Genomic DNA, 17093 nt, shown 5'->3' on the forward strand with positions numbered 1-17093 from the left:
CCATCTACTGTATTTGCTTCAAATGCAGAGGAAGCAGATGAGTCTTAAAGGTTACAGCCAAGGCCATGATTTAAAAAACCACAAAAAACAAAAACAAATTAAAAAATACTTAGGTTCTCTATGCTGCCATTAACTTGATGTTGATGTTGGAGAATTTTGGGACTTCTGGGATCACAATTTTTTCACCCAGAGATGCAGGTTTATTCTTTTCTTTCTCCCCCTACAGCACTGGAGAGAAGGTAGCTCAGCTATATGCTTCAGCTAGCTGAAGTGGCAGATGCTTGGAGTGATGCGTAGTCATTCTCACCCAGTCTCTCTCCATTCTTAAGATACCTTGTAAGACAACTCAGAAAAACTCTAAGACTCTTTTAAGAAGCACATATCTTTGAATAGACTAGCAGTGGGATGAGGAAGCAAGTAACTAGGCCTGACACAGAGTTAACAGTAGCAGGAGTTTAATTTTAGAGGATAGAAGGCTGACAGGGGTGAAGAAGGGGCTCAAAGACAAGGAGAGTACTGGCCAGTCAAAGGACACTCAAAGTAGTCATGAGCAACAAGCTTGATGGAATCTGATTACTGGGAGAGAGGATGCTGAACACCTGACTGCCTTTAGTTAGTTGAGAATTTTTCAATGTAAGTCTCATACCAATGATCTACTTTGAACTGGATTAAGCCTAGTGGTCAGGCACAGCAAGGAACACCAACACTGAAACATCAAGAAGCCCCGGCAAGGAGCTTTCTTTAAAGCTCAGGGCGACTCTAGGCTACCTATGATGCCTAGACTTGTTCACATGGGAGGATTCTGGCTGAGTAGCCCTGTGGAAAGGAGTATTCTCTTTAGAAAGGGGAGATAGATGGAACTGATCAAAATGAGGCAGAGGACAGAAGGAAATACTTCTAGTTTGCAGTTGTTATTCCTTCTTCCCTCTCATCTCTGAGACTCCTGTACCCACCAAAATAAGATAGGCACCTGTATGAAAATAATCAAAATTTTTGTTGTATTTCTCCTACCTTGGAAGATCTTATTTCAGTTTTTTTAAGTAAAAGAAAAAAATCTTACTTGGTCCCTGTCTTCATTGGTAAACCTCTAATTATGGTGGTTGGCTCATACAATTTGCAGGTTTTGAGTTCCAGGGTAATACTATAGTAAGTTGAAAATGTAGCTACTAAAGTAAGCTAAAAAATGACTTTTCCTAAGATGAATATTCAAAAAATGGAAATTACTCATGAGAAAACCTGATGACTAAGAATAGCCATCTCTAAGGATAAGCCCAGCCAGGCCATGAGAGGAGGGTAACTTTTTTTAAAACAAAAAACAATGATTACTTAAAGGGGGAAATAAAAAGGAAACTTTCCCATTCATATGCTATTCAAAATGTTAGTCTTCTTTGCTGCATGTGTGCAGGAAGCTGGGCCTTTATAATCTGTTACTAGTTGAAGTTACTTTTGTGGTCACAAGAGTTTGGCCATGTTGGCTTTAGGAATATGAGGGTCATTAAACATCTTTCTTCTCCCCTGAGCTATCTCAGCTTCCAGGGAAAATTTTTTTTGTAACATTTGTTCCCAGCCTTCCCCTTGTAAATATTCTAAATAAACATAATTATCTTGAATTCACTTAACTCTGCTATCACTTTTTGGTAACTTTATTGGTGAGTATTTTCTGAGTATTAATGGGAAAATAAGTTGTGGGTTTTATTTTTGGTGCTGGTCCTAGGGCTTGAACTCAGGGCCTGGGAACTGTCCCTTAGTTTTTGGTCAAGGCTAGCATTCTTAACACTTGAGCCTGGACCACTCTACTCCTGGATTTATTGGACTTCCCTGCCCAAGCTGGCTTTGAACCATAATCCTCAGATCTGTTTCCTGAGTAGCTAGGATGATAGACGTAAGCCACGAATGCCTGGTTTGCTCATTTAGAAAAAAATCTATGAGGATGTGGATTCCATAAATGTTCACACTACTATATTCATACTAGACTACTAGGTACTCTTGGGGGATGGGAGGAGAAATGAAAGGTATAGTCCCTGCCTGCATTTTCCTCTAGGACAGCCAGTGAGTGCAGGGCCAGACCTTCATATGTGAAGTGCTCACAGATGGGGTCTCCCCCATTAATAACAAACGCAGAAGGACTGAAAGGGGTTCCACACTACTAACCATTTAAAGTTCACCCTTGGTATCATGAATTAAGGGTAAAGTCTTAGTATAAGGGTAACTTTTTAAAGTTAGGGGAATAGAAACTTCATTAAAAAAAATCCCTAATTGTAAGTCTGTGCTAACACTCTGGTGTAAAATCTGTCAAAGTCACACCTGGATTTGGGGTTGCCTGAATTAATTAACAACTTTTGAATGTGTTAGTGCTAACATATGGCATTTAATTACTGCCTCCAAATCTGTGAGTCTCTCCACTATGAATTTCAAAATTATTTCCTCATCTTTAAGTAAACCAAAAAGTGACCGGATAGAAACATCCGTGATTCCTCCTTTGCAGGTCTTCACCCCTGCCCCCCCCCCCCGCCCCCAACAAAATTAAGTTACCATGACTCCTGCTAGCTCTAAACTTGATGCATAAATACAGGAGGGTTTGTAGGTTCTGAGAAAAGGAGTCTGTGGTCTACTTATTAAGTAGCATTTCTGGATACTAGGCTTTTAAGGATCCTTGACAAGTTGTAAGGCTGGAAGGTTAAAGCAGGGTGGATTTATATGCTCTGTCTAGTGAGAGTAAAAACAATCCCCTCGCAACAAGAAGCATGGCATAATACTCAATACTGGCTCCAGCTTCAGAGATGCAAGCACAGGAGCAGAGGTGATTCCATGAGTTTCTTATCATACACTGCTAGACTAGCTTCAGCAACTGCTTTTAAGTCTTGCACAGCTAGTACCTCCTATTGTACCTACACTTATTGTACACCCAGGACTAATGCTTGGTTGGTATAAATGAAGAAGAATGAAACAGAATAATTAGGCTTGTGTGGTTAATTCAGAACCTTAAACCTACACCTCACGTACTCACTCCATATATCACTCATTCACTTTTTTCTACAATGGAAAAATAACAAAAATGTTGTGTTTTGTTGACAGTTGGCTATTTCAATGTATTCTTCTTAAGAGCTTTATTATTATTATTATTATTTTTTTTTTTTTTTTGTCGGTCGTGGGGCTTGAACTCTGGGCCTGGGTGCTGTCCCTCAGCTCTTCAGCTCAAGGCGAGCGCTCTACCACTTGAGCTACAGAGCCACTTCCGGTTTTCTGGTGGTTTATTGGAGATAGGAGTCTCACGGTCTCTCCTGCCCGGGCTGGCTTTGAACCATGATCCTCAGATCTCAGCCTCCTGAGTAGCTAGGATTACAGGCGTGAGCCACCAGCGCCTGGCTAAGAGCTTTATTATTGACTGCTTATTTAGGGTGGGTTTTTTTCTTCTTCTTCTTGTTTGGATACCAGGTTCAGTAGAAGAATGTGATCAGGAAATAAGATGTTGTGAGTCTGTACAAATGTGCTACAGGCTGAAGCTAAAACTGGAGCCAATTGGAGGGCATGGTATAAGAAACCACAGAGATTTAGGAGACCCATTAAGTAAGATCTATACTACAGGGTTGACCTAGGAACAATCTAACAATTTCTGGGCTCACCACAGAAGTTCCTTTTATCAGAATCTCTAGATGTATGAGAGTTTCAAAGGGTAGTTGTAGTTGCGTTGCTGGAATTCATTTGTCCATCATTAATTGATCTGTGATTAGCAGCCCTTTCTTGCTCAGCAAATATAAAGTTTTAGAAATCTGAGCACAGAGATAATGAAGACAGTTACTGTCTGACTGTGATGAGTCCTTTGTGCTGTACATAAATGTCAGCAAACTCAATAAAAGTGCAATTAGAGCTCGTTATACTTCTTTCACAGCTACAGCAGCTATTTACAGCATCTGAGCTAAAGAAATCTTAGTGCTCTTTGAGCTTTTAAAACTATGCTTACCTGTCAGAAATGCCATGTGGAAGCAGAAAGGGCTGCAGCTTTTATCACCTACTTTAGAACAGCACATAATTCTTCTGTTTCTTAAATCAGACCCAAGGAGAACCATGAAATATGCTCATGTATACAAGATGAAATTCCATGGGAAGGTCCATAAAAAGAACCCTGAAACATAGCTTTTAGCCCATTTGTAACTTTTGTTTTTTTCTTACTAGAAATGTAGATAATGAAGGTCAGTCTACAAAGTGGGAGGACGGTAGCCTCTACTAGAGGGTTTGGGGGTTTCCTTTCTATGTACAGGTCTACATTTTAAACAGCCAAAGCCTGGTCTTGTCAGCCTCTGCCAACTCAGACTGCACTGAAACATCATCCTTGGGGGAATTATGTTAACTTAACGTAACAATACACTTAAAGATCCGTGCCAGATATTATATATACTAAGCTCTTTACAGATAAGATAAAATGTTAACTTAGGTAATCCTCAAACAACCATGAAAGGCAAATATAACAAAATGAGTTCACAGCCACACTATTGTAGCCCCTTCTTAGAGCTGAAGATGCTGAGGCTACATGAAGTTATGTAACTTGTCAAAGGACACAGCCAACAAGGGCAGAGTCCATTCTAGACTCTCAAGACCTTAATGTATATCCCCATGCTTTTCCCGATTTTTAGGCACTTCCTTATCCTAGCAATAATTGTGCCCACTTCTTGTCTTTTGAGATCACATAATACTGGGGACACCCATGTGCATGGTAATTTTAGTCTTCTGTAACTATAGACCTAATGTAAATATGATCTTCAGTGTTTAAAGCAGATATTGGACAGAAAGAGAAGCAAAACACTCTTGAGAACTCCCGGCAGCTTGCCTATGCAAAGGATTCCTATGTCAGAGTGTGTGTGTGTGTGTGTGTGTATATATATATATATATATGTATATATATATATATATGCAAAGCAGAAAACATGAAAGAAGAAATCACCTCAGGTTTCAACTATTTGGGTATTTCAGGTCATGTTTTCAGAAAGCGCAGCTCTCTAATTCATGCTGTTATAAATACAATGTAGGCTCAGAAATAAGACAAATCCTTTTCCAGAGACTTTAATCCCATAGCCAGCACCCTGACAGTTTAGAGAATTGCTCAGAACATCTCTTGGTAGCTAGTCGCTCCAAGAAGATGTGCAATGACAGGGTTCATCCTACAAATGTAAGATTAATCTCTCCTGCCTGCCACTAAGGGATAGAACAGATGGTGAATGGGCACCTCTGGGGCAAAAGAGCTCCAGAAATTAGCACAGGAAATGGCCTTGTGCCTAGGCAGACATGCTGAGCAAAGAACACTATAAAGTCAGGGGATAGCTCTGAGTGATAACAATAATATTTTACAGAAGTACTCTATCATTTACAAAATCACTTATAAACCATATTGGAGCATCTGGGAAGAACAAAAAGCCAACCCAGGTTAGGTAATTACCATTGCTCCTATAAATAAGATTCAAAGTTGCTTATTTAAGTATCCATTGGGCACTTGAATCAGAAGACTGAGTATGAGATCAGTCTCTTGCAGTCTTTTCTTTTTCAAGTTTATTGCTACAAAACCAACCTTCCCCCTAGAGACATATCTGATCCACAGTAAGTAACCAACAAGTTGTTGTTGAATGAATGAATGAAGCAACTAAATCATATTCTATCAACAAAGCATTGGCAGAGGTTAGAACTTGTGTTTAGAACTAAATTCAGTGTATCTGATAAAGGAACATGGGAAAAGTGAATTCTCATTATGAAAAGTATAGGGCTAAAGAGCCAGTGGGAAAAGTATCAGTGTTTGCTCCATGTCCAGGAAAGCTCTCATGTACCAAGTGCCAGCAGTGCCATGCAACAACTTGGAATTATCTTTACAACTTTCTAGTCTATGAAGAAGCCAGAAAATGGGCTGTACTACAATTAGCAAAATATACCTTGGGGGAGATTTAGAGCCCAACCATAATTTACATGTGCAGATATGCAGCTCTCTAAGTGCATGGCTTCTGCACTCATTACTAATTAATGAGGTGCAAAACTGCCTGCTGGAAGGAAGCCGTGCTGATTATGCCAGTCTTGTGGGGCGAAGGGGCTCTGTGCTATAGGAAGGTGGAAGGTTCTTTTAACATAGATTTCAGGAAATTAAAAGAACAAAACAGGGACAGAACATCTGTATAAATGGAAGCAAAAACTTAAGAGAGAAATGTGGGTTATCAACTCTAGTAGCTTGACGAGGCAAATTCCAATTATCTCATGGACCTCAACAAATGCATATTTTTGCAGTGAGTGTATATTTATTTAACCAGCAGGTTGAGTTATGATGTAAATGTATTGGTACAATTTAGAGAAGAATGCAATAAGACAAAGAGGAATAAAGGAAAAGATTAAAAACAAAAAATAAGAAAATCTATTTTTTAATGGGCAACTCCTTTCTCTCTCTATGTTGTGTTGGAGGGAATATCACATGACCATCACACAGGACAAGCCTTAGGCAGGTAGTCATAGAAAGGCATTCCTTTAAATGTCACAGATCTCCGCACCAGAGGTAACTATGACAGAGGACTAGAGTGTGTACTTCTCCAGATATGCTGACCACAGTGGAAGGTAGTGGGTCAGCAACCTCCCGTTCCAGGGCTAAAATGTAGCTAGACCAGTCCCCTCTCCCCCACCTGACTTATATAGAAGCAGACATTATTGAAGAAGCAGTTGGTTACCACCTACCGTTTGACTTTTCACTATCTGCAGGTTTCATCTGAATAGGATGATGCATCTAAAAATACAAAAGTGAGAAAGTAAAGGCAGATTGAACAACTGTAAAACCAGTCTCAGAAATCTGATACTATATGACTAAAGTACTGCTCTTGTTACCATGTAAGTAATAACAAAACTTTTCTTGGGTAAAACTACCTATGTTAAAAAACACACTTGAGTTTTGTTTTCTGGAATATGGCCTTTTAAGTCAAGGGGCACTGAAACATAGTACTTAAAAGCTTGGGGGCTTTGGAGTCAGGCTTGACCTCAAAACTGGCCTTGCCAATTAATACAATTTCTGCCTCTATATTGTAGATAATTCTGATTCTGTCTTTCATTACAGCTACATGATCTTGGATTTAGTGTTTTAACCTCTCTGAGCTTCAGCCTCCTCTTTGGTGAGATGGAGATACTGCTGGCATACAGAGTGATGAGAAGTTAAATGAGAAAACGAATGTAAAGTGCTTCATACATAAACAAAACCTAGGATGTGTTGACAAAAATTAGTTATTGTGATTGTATTATTCAAATGTAGACTGTCCTTGTTTTTCTCCTGGTTATTCTATATGTCTGCTTTGTGGATTTCATTCAGGTTTCATAGTTATGCATAATTTGAAAGTCTAGCAGTTGATTGATTCAGGCATCAATATGTAATATTTTTATGTGCTAAATATAGAACAGGAATGAGAGCCACTGGAATAACACAGAGAGTGAGTATGAGGAAAGGCAAAGAGAAGAAGAGGGAGGAGAAGGGGGAGAGAAGGGGAAAGAAGGGTAAGAGGGAGACATGGGCCTTATGATCATAGTCAGTAATATGCAGGAACTGAAAGGCCTTGAAACAACTGGGTATGACATCCAGGTGGACTCAGGATGCTTCTAACCCTTTATACAACGCTGACTATATCATTGTGTGTGATCCTCAGAGTTTACTCCAAGCACAGGATGTCACCACCATTTCCAATTAAAACCAATTCCTCAAACTACTTTCACAGGTCCTCTTGCATCCCATTTCATCATACCCTAAGGAACACAGAAGCCATAGGGTGGATGGAATCACTGGCTGTGCAAATGCTTTTATTATAATGGGTCCCGTTCTCTGTGAACCTTTAATTTCCCCCGTGGACTTCCATCACTTGCAAGCAAGCCACAGCCTGGGTTTATCTAATTTGAATGAAAGGAGAATAGTACTTGGCTTTGGCACTTATATGATGGGAAATTATTATCAGGCCGCCCATGTGCACCTAATATCTGCCAGGGTTTTTAGAACACAAGAAGAAAATGAAAGAGGAAGGACTGTCAAGGGATAAGAGGTTAAATAATGTAGAGCTTCTTCATTTCCCTAAAACGCCAAGATGATCTTATGCATAGAACACAGACCCTGGGATGTAAGATCTACCAGTAGGCTCACTTCACTCATTCATACTTTTCATTTGTGGAGCAGGGAAGACAATAAGAACATAATGTGTATAGAGATCCTAAGTAGACATGCCTTTTCATAATAAACGTAGAATATTTACCTTAAAAAGCAGGCAGGGGTAAACTGTAGAAACACCTGATTTAGGCTAAAGAATGTGGAGAAGACAGATAAAATGTTTTGTGAAAATCAATAGTCTTTGAGTAAACTATCCTTCCAGGATGTGTCTGTCCACTTGATCAGCAAACATGGAAGAAATACCTACTGCATGTTGAGCTCTAGGCTGAGGCATGGGAACACAGGTAAAGTGAAGATGGTTCCTTCCTTTTAGGTGCTTACTGTGTGGTAGGAAACATTACTGTAGCCAGTCAGGCAATATGTCCAGTGCTGGAGGAAAGGCAAGAAAAAGCTTCTAGGAGTCTAGAGGTGTAGGTAATTTACTATCTGGAAAAGAAGGTGAAGGTTGAGCCAGTTGTGGTAGTGTGCACCTGTAATCCTAGCTATATACACAGCAGGCTGAGCCAAGAGGATTCAGAGTTCAAGGCCAACCTCAGGAAAGTAATTGATATGTATTTAGTAAAATATACTCAGAATAGCAACTAAGCAAAATAATACAGCCACAAAAGGGCTCTGAATATAGTTCAAGTGGTATAGCACTTGCTTAGCATGTACAAGGTCTTAGTTTCAACCCCTTAGTACCACAAAAACAAAACAAACAAAAAGGTGAAGGTTAGCCTAGTATCTAGGGATGATACATGAAGCTCATTGGCTATCCCAAAACCGAGGTAAGAGTGGGTACACTGCTTTCCTTTCTGCGAGGTGTTCATCCTGTCATGCAAGTAAGGAAGGGAATGAGAAGAGCTACAAAGGTGTCAGTATCTAGGTCTGAGAGCGTCTTCTGAGTTGAGACTGCTTTCATCAGGTTCATGGTCAGGTACAGATTTAAGTAGCAAAGGCAAAAAGACAGAATTTGAAGTGTTGAAAAGTTGGTTTTGGCCATGGCACAGAGGACTGACTATAGAAGAGAGACACAGGAGCCAGGGAAGACAGTGAAAAGGTTTCTGCAAATAGCCCAGGTAACACTAAACTTCAATGGTAATTGGCAGGTCATGAGATGAAGAAGGATAACTCCAGACTCAGACAGCTAAATGGATGATAGAATCATTCCCCAAATAGGGAAAACAGAAAGGAGTTTTGGAGGAGGCTAACAAGCACAGGTCTGGATATACTACATTTGATGTGATGAGATAGAGAAGTTGGAAATGCGGAGATCAAGCTTGAGAGAGGGGCCAGGCCTCAGAAGCCATTGTGGTATGTGGTAATGGAAACTACAGCATCAGTGAAGCTGCCAGGATGACAATGAGAAAGAAAAGAGTCAACAGTGATGGGAGAACCATGAATCATGAGGAAATGGGTATCTAATAAAGAGGACAGAGCAAAGGTCAGACAGGGAGGTAAGAGAAGCAGGAGACACGGATCCTGTAGCGGCTGCATGGTCAGAACAGATGCTACTAGAGACCATAATGAAAACACCAAAATATCTTTTGGGATTAGGCAACAAAAAATTCTCTAGGGAATTTGTCAAAAGTAGTTTCTGGGAAGTAGTAGGGCCAAAACTCCACATTGTAGGGAGAAGAGGCATAATGGGTAGGACAACAATGGGTATGACAGATGAAGACTACCACTTGAGATTTGAAAATGGGCAAGATGGGGTGAGAATGGGAGGTGACATCTTTTATTTCAAGATAGAAAAGACCTACCTATGTTAATATACTAAAGAGTCAGATAAAACTTACAGAGAGAAAATATACACGCATATCCTGTAACTAGAAATGAAATGAACATGACTCTTGCCCTCAAGGAGCAATGTGTATATACTAAATAAAAAAGCAGTAGGGGTAATCAACAGCATAGCAACAGCAAAAACAGATGTCACAAGCATTCAGGTTTACCTGTGATATGCATGGAGAACTGAAGGAAAAAATCTGGTTGGGACAAAGGCAGTATCTTTCTGCTCTGAAGCTGTGAAGGGTCCTAGAAATCATAGTCCATTGCTATAAATGGAGACATTTATAGGTGTGATTCAGGGAATAAGCAACTTCTCTAAGGATAGATACAAAGCTGGTGAACAGTAAGAGTTGGGATGAGAAATTTAATCTCCTTACTCTAAATCCAGTGATGGCTTCCCTAGACCACATTGCTTTTCCACAAAACGTCCAATGTGGAACACACTGGTCTTCAACTAAGAACTTCAGGTTTTACTCGCTAAAGGAGCCAAACAGTTGTTTGAAGGCATCTGCAATATTCCCTTACCTGAAAGTAGTCTTTTGTTCTAAACTGCCACAACCCTTTGTCTCTATAACCTAAGACTAGTATTACAGTATGACTCCAGGTTTTATTTTCTTGCAGCTGTTCTGTTTCTCTTTTAAAACTATCCAGAAGGCTCGTGGGAGCATATGGGCAGTGGCAACAAAGCAGCTTTATCACTGTAGACTTGGGCTGTGTTTTGGTCTTCTCTGGACCCTCGGGGAAAATCTGCTTTATAGAGATCTGGATTGGCAGACTATGGAAACTTGAATGGGTGGTCACCCAACTGCACATACATTCTGAAGACAATTAAGATAAAGTATGTAAAAGCAATGTGACCTTCTTTGAGAAAGGTGTTCAGCTGGTACTATATTAAGAAAAGCTCATTATCATAGACATTGTTTATTGAAGTGATACAGTTTGAATAACATGTAGCAGGTAAATGTCAAGCAAGACAAGAATGATGAGGAGTCATTCTCATAATGTTGTTTCTCTTCCTCAAAATTCCCCAATTCTAAAAACTTGGATGGAGAGGGAGATTACTGCAGAAGAGTATACATTCTGTTTTAAAGTTTCACATTTTAAGAAAAATATTCTTTCCGGAGAGGAGAAGGGATTTCAAATATTGAATCCATATGAATCTAGAACTATACATCCATTCTCTCCTTCCTGCTTTTAGCAGATGCTGTTAGATGCTGGAAAGGCAAGGAGGATGCGTTCTTACCATGAGATGGAGCTTGTGTTATACAATAGAGAAAGATCCATCAACCATTTTTCAGAGTCTGATAAGTGTGCTGTGCTAAGACATGCAGTGTGGAAACTCAGAGAAAGCAAGCCCAACAGAGACTATGGACAGAAAATTTCATTGAAGGTGGCTCAGATGGAGAAATTCTTCTTAAAGAAATCTTAATTTTAGCTAGGAACTGCATAAAGAACATTGCAGAGAAGAGAATATATATTCAAAGTGTCAGAGTAAGAAATTAAGTCATACTAAAGAATGACCAACACATGAAACAATCAGAGCTCTTAAAGATAATGCCCAAAACAAAAATACCTAGAACATAATAATACTAGTAGTGAGTGTATTCATTCATGGAATAGAGAATTCAAGAAGGAAATAATTCAAGTGTACCAAACCCTGAATTTAAACTTCCCCAGGCACCAAGATTAGCAGCCAGAAGTCACACTCTGAGAATCTTTCTCAACTGTTAAAGATGGAACCAATGAAATCCCACTGCTTCTTCCCAACAAAACTCCTGCCAAGGTGAGGTGGGCTGGAGGATGGATCTCTACACATTGTGCTCAACATGTAGAGGTCCAAGTTGATAACAGCAGACCAAAGAAGGCACACATTTAACAGTCTTCCAATTAGTCCAATGTCTCCCTACATATGAGGAGAGTTTTCTCAAAGCCATGTCTTTTTCTTAAGACAAATGAGAACATAACTTCAAGAATTTTGCAAGGAGTCTCCAAAAATGTATTAAAAATTGGGGTTGCATCTTCATAATCACATAGCATGGCTACATCTAAAGAAATAATCAGTGGTCTGTACTAACATGGTCTGTATATACTGTTTGGGGACTTGAGGAATTTTACAGATGCCAGCCTCTTGACATTTCTAAGTCAGGATGGAACAACAGTAATGAGTCCAATACTTATGTCTAATTCAGTTTTATTTGTATCAAATTTAAAAGATTACAAGATGCTAAGGTCTGCACATTGCATACTCTGTGGACAGCATGCCTGTACTAGGCAATGGCAGAAGTCAAAGTTTTGGAAGTATCACCAGTTCATGACCAAGTGTATTTTTTCATGCTTACATTTCTATGAAGAAAGTCTTCTCAATTTGTTCTTTGATTGCACAGGAATCTCTTTTTGATTTTATTGTAGAACATTTTGCCTAAAGTTACCTATTAAGGTACTGGTGACTGTCCTTGTCTCTATGTAGCCCTCTGTTTTAAAACAAATGAAACATAAGAGGACATTTTAATCGATTCCTACTTCCCTTCTCTGGGGAGAAGGCAGCTGTTGAATTTGTGTTATATCTGCATTATCTATTGGTATCATGTGCATAGCTGAACAGAATCACTCAAAGCATCTCACTGTGACACACCAAGAACTGGATTTTGCAGGACTGCATAGTTTTCAGTGAGGATCGGCTTGTATCTCACTGTCTTTTTGCCAGCAATAACATGCAGCTGCTTCCTTATGGCACTGATAGGCACCCTGGCTATCTCCTGCCTGGTGGTAAAGCCTCCCCTTCATCTTGCCTATTCACAGGTACGTGGCATGTGATCTGCCTCCTTCCCCCACTCCATATACACAAACGGCTGCACAATTGAGCTGTTTTCAAAATGGCTGACCTCTGACTGGACCTTACTCCTTGATCTGCTGATCTTAGGTTCGTCACCTGTGGCTCATGAAAATGAGAATAAGGATATAACTTTGAGCAAAGGCATTACTCCAGACCTGTGGGTCTGTATAGAGAGCTGCATCCAGCCCTGGCAAGAGTTTTTACTGGCTACAGTACAAAAATTATGCCACAGAGACAGGAAGGAGGTTGGGCCATAGAGCACCAGAAATCACTGACTGCTTTATCTCTAGAGCCCCCATTACAGACAGATCGAGTGTGATTTCTCTGCTTTAGTCCTGTGATGCCTAAAAGAAGATTCCGAGTTAACACAGACCTGTCTGAAAGACAGAGTCCTTGGGGATGTGGCAGGGTTGTGGCCTGGCCCGGTCTCACAGTGGAGAACTCATGTTGGAACTTTTTTAACCCCAACCATCACCAATTGATGAGTTAACAACCTTTCATGCAGGATTCAATAAAACATGCCATTTTTAACCTGAAATGGGTTTTTACAAAGTCACTGTTATGCATCTCATTATTAAGCCTATCTCAAGCCCTTGAGATAAGAGCCGTGCTGGTACATATTATCAGCTTACTGCCCATAAAATATTTAAAAAGTAGAGAAAGAAGGGAGCAAAAGATGAGAACTTATAAAAGAGCTATATGCCAAAAGGGAAAATTAAAGGATTCTAGTCAGTAAAGACAAATAGTTACTTTTCTTTCACTTCATGAAAATATAAAAGCGATTCATGCAGGGTACTTGGTATCTTGCTAATATAATAACTCTGAAATACCCAAATCACTCATACTTTCAGAATTTTCCTGTAAATAATTTTATGAATGGTGAAAATAAGTGAAAATAAGTTTATCACTACCAACTGGAGGTAAGCCATCCCCCCAAAAGAAAGACTATATTCTGCCAAAGGTTCTTCTATTAGAATAAGGTACACCCAGAGATACACAGGTTTGCTTATCTCTTTACAAAAGCAATTTTGTCATTTTTATGAAGGCTATATTGTGTATATAGAGATTGGGGAAGAATCAAAGGTAGCTTTAGAACTCTTTACTTGCCAATGTTTGCTTAAAAACATCCTCTAAGTACCACCCTGCAAGTACCATGTGAAATTTAGGCAATGCCTGGGAAAACCGAGGTGATTATCCCTTTACTCTCAATCTTCCAAGTGTTTGCTATAAGCAGTTGATGTATATTGATCAATTTAATTCCTACAATGGTCCTATGAGATTAGGAGACATAGGATAAATACTTTAACCAAGTCAAGGAGCAAGGATTCAAAGTGAGGTCTGGGTGTGGCTTACATAAGCCCACAGCTTCTTGTTCATATCAACTGCACCTATGCACACAACTATAATGTCAATAAGTTAGGGGTTTCTAAGAACCTACAAGATTACTCTAATCTTCCTCTTCAACATTAAACATAAACAGAAAGACTTTGCAATGTATGAGTTTCTTTTAAATTAAAAACATAAAGTGATACGCAGGCAGTATATATATGCACGGATGTGCATGTGTGTATATTTTACTCCCCCATCTATATAGCACACAGATTTTTAAATGATTCCAAGAAACTACTATTGGGGTGTTCCTTGAAAAAGTCAGGAAAAAAGCCTAAAAACCTCCAATGAACAAAAGAAAGGAAGTCGTAGCTTTAAAGTTATTACAGTCAGTGTGCCAGTAGGCTCTACAGGAACTATTCATGCACATATGAATTCTAATACAGAGGTTCCATGTTACCTCTGATCGTTAATCCCTCAGGCCTTTCTAATAAGACTTACAAATGGAATTGGACTCTGAGATCTTTATGAGATAAACTATCAGAAATGTGTTATGCCTAACATTCATGAGAGGCAAATTAATAAGTAAAATTAGCTATTCTGTGAGAGGAAAATATTTTTTTTCTGGTGGGGAGTGTCCTGGGGTTTGAACTCAGGAGCTCTATGTTTGCCAGGAAGGTGTTCTCACATATGTGCAATACCTTTGGCCCCAAGTAACAGTCTCTCACAGCAATGTTACATGGTAAGAATATGGGCTATTTTCTATCAATATTTGCTGACATATATTTCTACAAAACTAAGCTCTGTCAAGAAAAAAAAGGGATTTGAATAGTATAACATAGAAACATAAATTATCTTTTTCTTTCCATGGCAAATCACAATTGAGAAAAAAGCTTGTAGTAAAAAGAAAAATTACATTTTCCTTCTAAGGGTCACTTATACATGTGAAGCATTTAAAATACTGCATAGTATATGCCTGATCAAGTTATTACCATTATTTTAATGTAGGAGTCTCCCTGTGGGAAAAAGAAAAGGTCCTATTCAAAAATTAAAAGAACCCAATGGAAAGAATGGCCTTTCTTAGTCTCCAGGAAGTATATCGCTAGTACCTCTCAACTTCCACCTTTTTCACATATACTGGTAAGCCAGAAACTGAGGAAAAACACAAGGAACTTAGAATTACATACCTGCTTTTGGCTTATCAGACTCAAAGCCATTTTTTTTTGCTATAATGATACTAGGTATTTATATTTGTTAGAATAACGCAATACACTAAAAGGGGAAAAACAAGTGATGTAACTGTTTAGTCCTGGCAAAAAGTAAAATAAAAATATTACAGGAAAATTAGATTATTCTGAGTAAAACTGTATGAGGGAATTTGGAGTGTGTTATGGTGATTAAGTCATCATTTCTGACAGATTACTTTAATCAGCTGTCAAATAACATTCCACAACCCCATCTGTAACTTGGCATCCTAGTTATTCAGCCTATGTTACCTTCTGTGTATAAAATATATACCAAACAAGAGGGATACAGACTAGCATTTATTATACTCATTAGCTATGATTAGGTTCTATGTTTTCATACTAAATGATAATGCAAGCTTCCATCTTGCTTTATTTATTCTTAAAATTAGAAGAAAAATGAATAAGCTTTTAAATAGAAGGCATGGGCCATGAATAAAAAATGACACAGTGTGAGTATAATGTTTTTGGAGTAGTGCTATTTAAGATGAATAGTAATCCTTTCTTAGTTTTTCTTTGATGTATTAGAGCATATTAGTTATAAAAACAACTGTATGTTGCTTCTTAGTCTTCTTAACATTGTGCCTAAGTGGCAATTAATATTTAAGCATAAGTTAGAGCTGCTACTGCGTTTAGTAGTTATTGTGGTCAGACTTCTTTGATAATGCTTCAGTTCTCTTTTGGTAAGATATCTTTGTGATATATAGTATACAGTACAACTGGTTCAATCAATAAGGCTCCCAAATAAAAGCAAAAATCAACTTAATTAAGATTGTGCCTGTTTGTCTAGAACCATCTTGTTTAGATCTACATATTTTGGACAGGTATAGTGGTTATATCCTGTTATCCCTGGCAGGCAAGAAGTTGAGACAGGAGGACATCAAGTTTTAGGTCAGCTTAGAATTACACAGAAAGTTCAAGGACAGCCTGTCTCAAAAATAAGACAGACACTGGTAGCTCAAGATGGGGAAGAGCACAGTTCCAGGCCAGCCCAGGCAGCATCGAGACTACATCTCAATGGAAGAAGATAGGCTGGGTGTTATGCACCTAATAATTCCAGCTAATAGGAAGCCTAAAAATAGACAGATACCCTCCCCTGCCCCAATCTCAAAAACAGCCTGTGCAGATAAGGGCTGGTGTTGATAAGCCTGTCTAGGAAGCTCAAGGCCCCAAGTTCAAACACTATTACAACCAAAACAAACAATCCCCAAAACAAATGGCAACAAAGACACTGGATGATATAAAACAAATTTGAACAAGGAGAGAAATGGAAATACTGAGTGTAGCCATATATAATAAAATGTTAGTTTTTTAATTTATTGAAAATATCCCAATAATGGATTAGATATAATTTTATAGAAAGAACTTGTTCTTTCAATAGTCACTATTACCATGTGTATCTGACTAAAGGTATTTCCTAATCACGTAAATTTTACTTTTCATGCTTGTATTTTAGAACATTATTTTGATTCTAGTTTGTGCTTGACTGATATCAAAAGATGGTGATCTGAGTGCCTTATTGCCTAAGACCAAATCAATACTATTTATCAAAAAGGATGCAAATAATTGTAGTAGAAAATCTTCCCTTACATCATAAATAACACTGAGGTTTACTAGTGAAAGCATTCACTATATATGTTCTGACAGGATTAGTGTTTGTTTTAGATACTGATTCCAAATCTATGTAGTGAGCTGTCTCTATCTTTTGGATGAACCAAGTGGGTGATTAATGTGCCTGTGTAATCATAATGTTTTT

General features: G+C 38.7%; 1 protein-coding gene across 9 annotated transcripts in view; it reads right to left on the reverse strand.

Moving 5' to 3' along the window:
• Celf2 (CUGBP Elav-like family member 2) overlaps nucleotides 1-17093 on the reverse strand; it is a 307380-nt gene that overhangs the window by 63846 nt on the left and 226441 nt on the right. For all 9 annotated transcript variants that reach the window (XM_042686057.1, XM_042686052.1, XM_042686050.1 and 6 more), the window contains one exon: nucleotides 6700-6748. In XM_042686057.1, the coding sequence (XP_042541991.1) occupies nucleotides 6700-6748 (49 nt within the window). The remainder of the gene's footprint in view (nucleotides 1-6699; nucleotides 6749-17093) is intronic.

The sequence above is a fragment of the Dipodomys spectabilis genome, unplaced genomic scaffold, assembly GCF_019054845.1.
Source record: "Dipodomys spectabilis isolate Male_0828 unplaced genomic scaffold, ASM1905484v1 ptg000096l, whole genome shotgun sequence".
In the NCBI taxonomy this organism is placed as follows: domain Eukaryota; kingdom Metazoa; phylum Chordata; class Mammalia; order Rodentia; family Heteromyidae; genus Dipodomys; species Dipodomys spectabilis.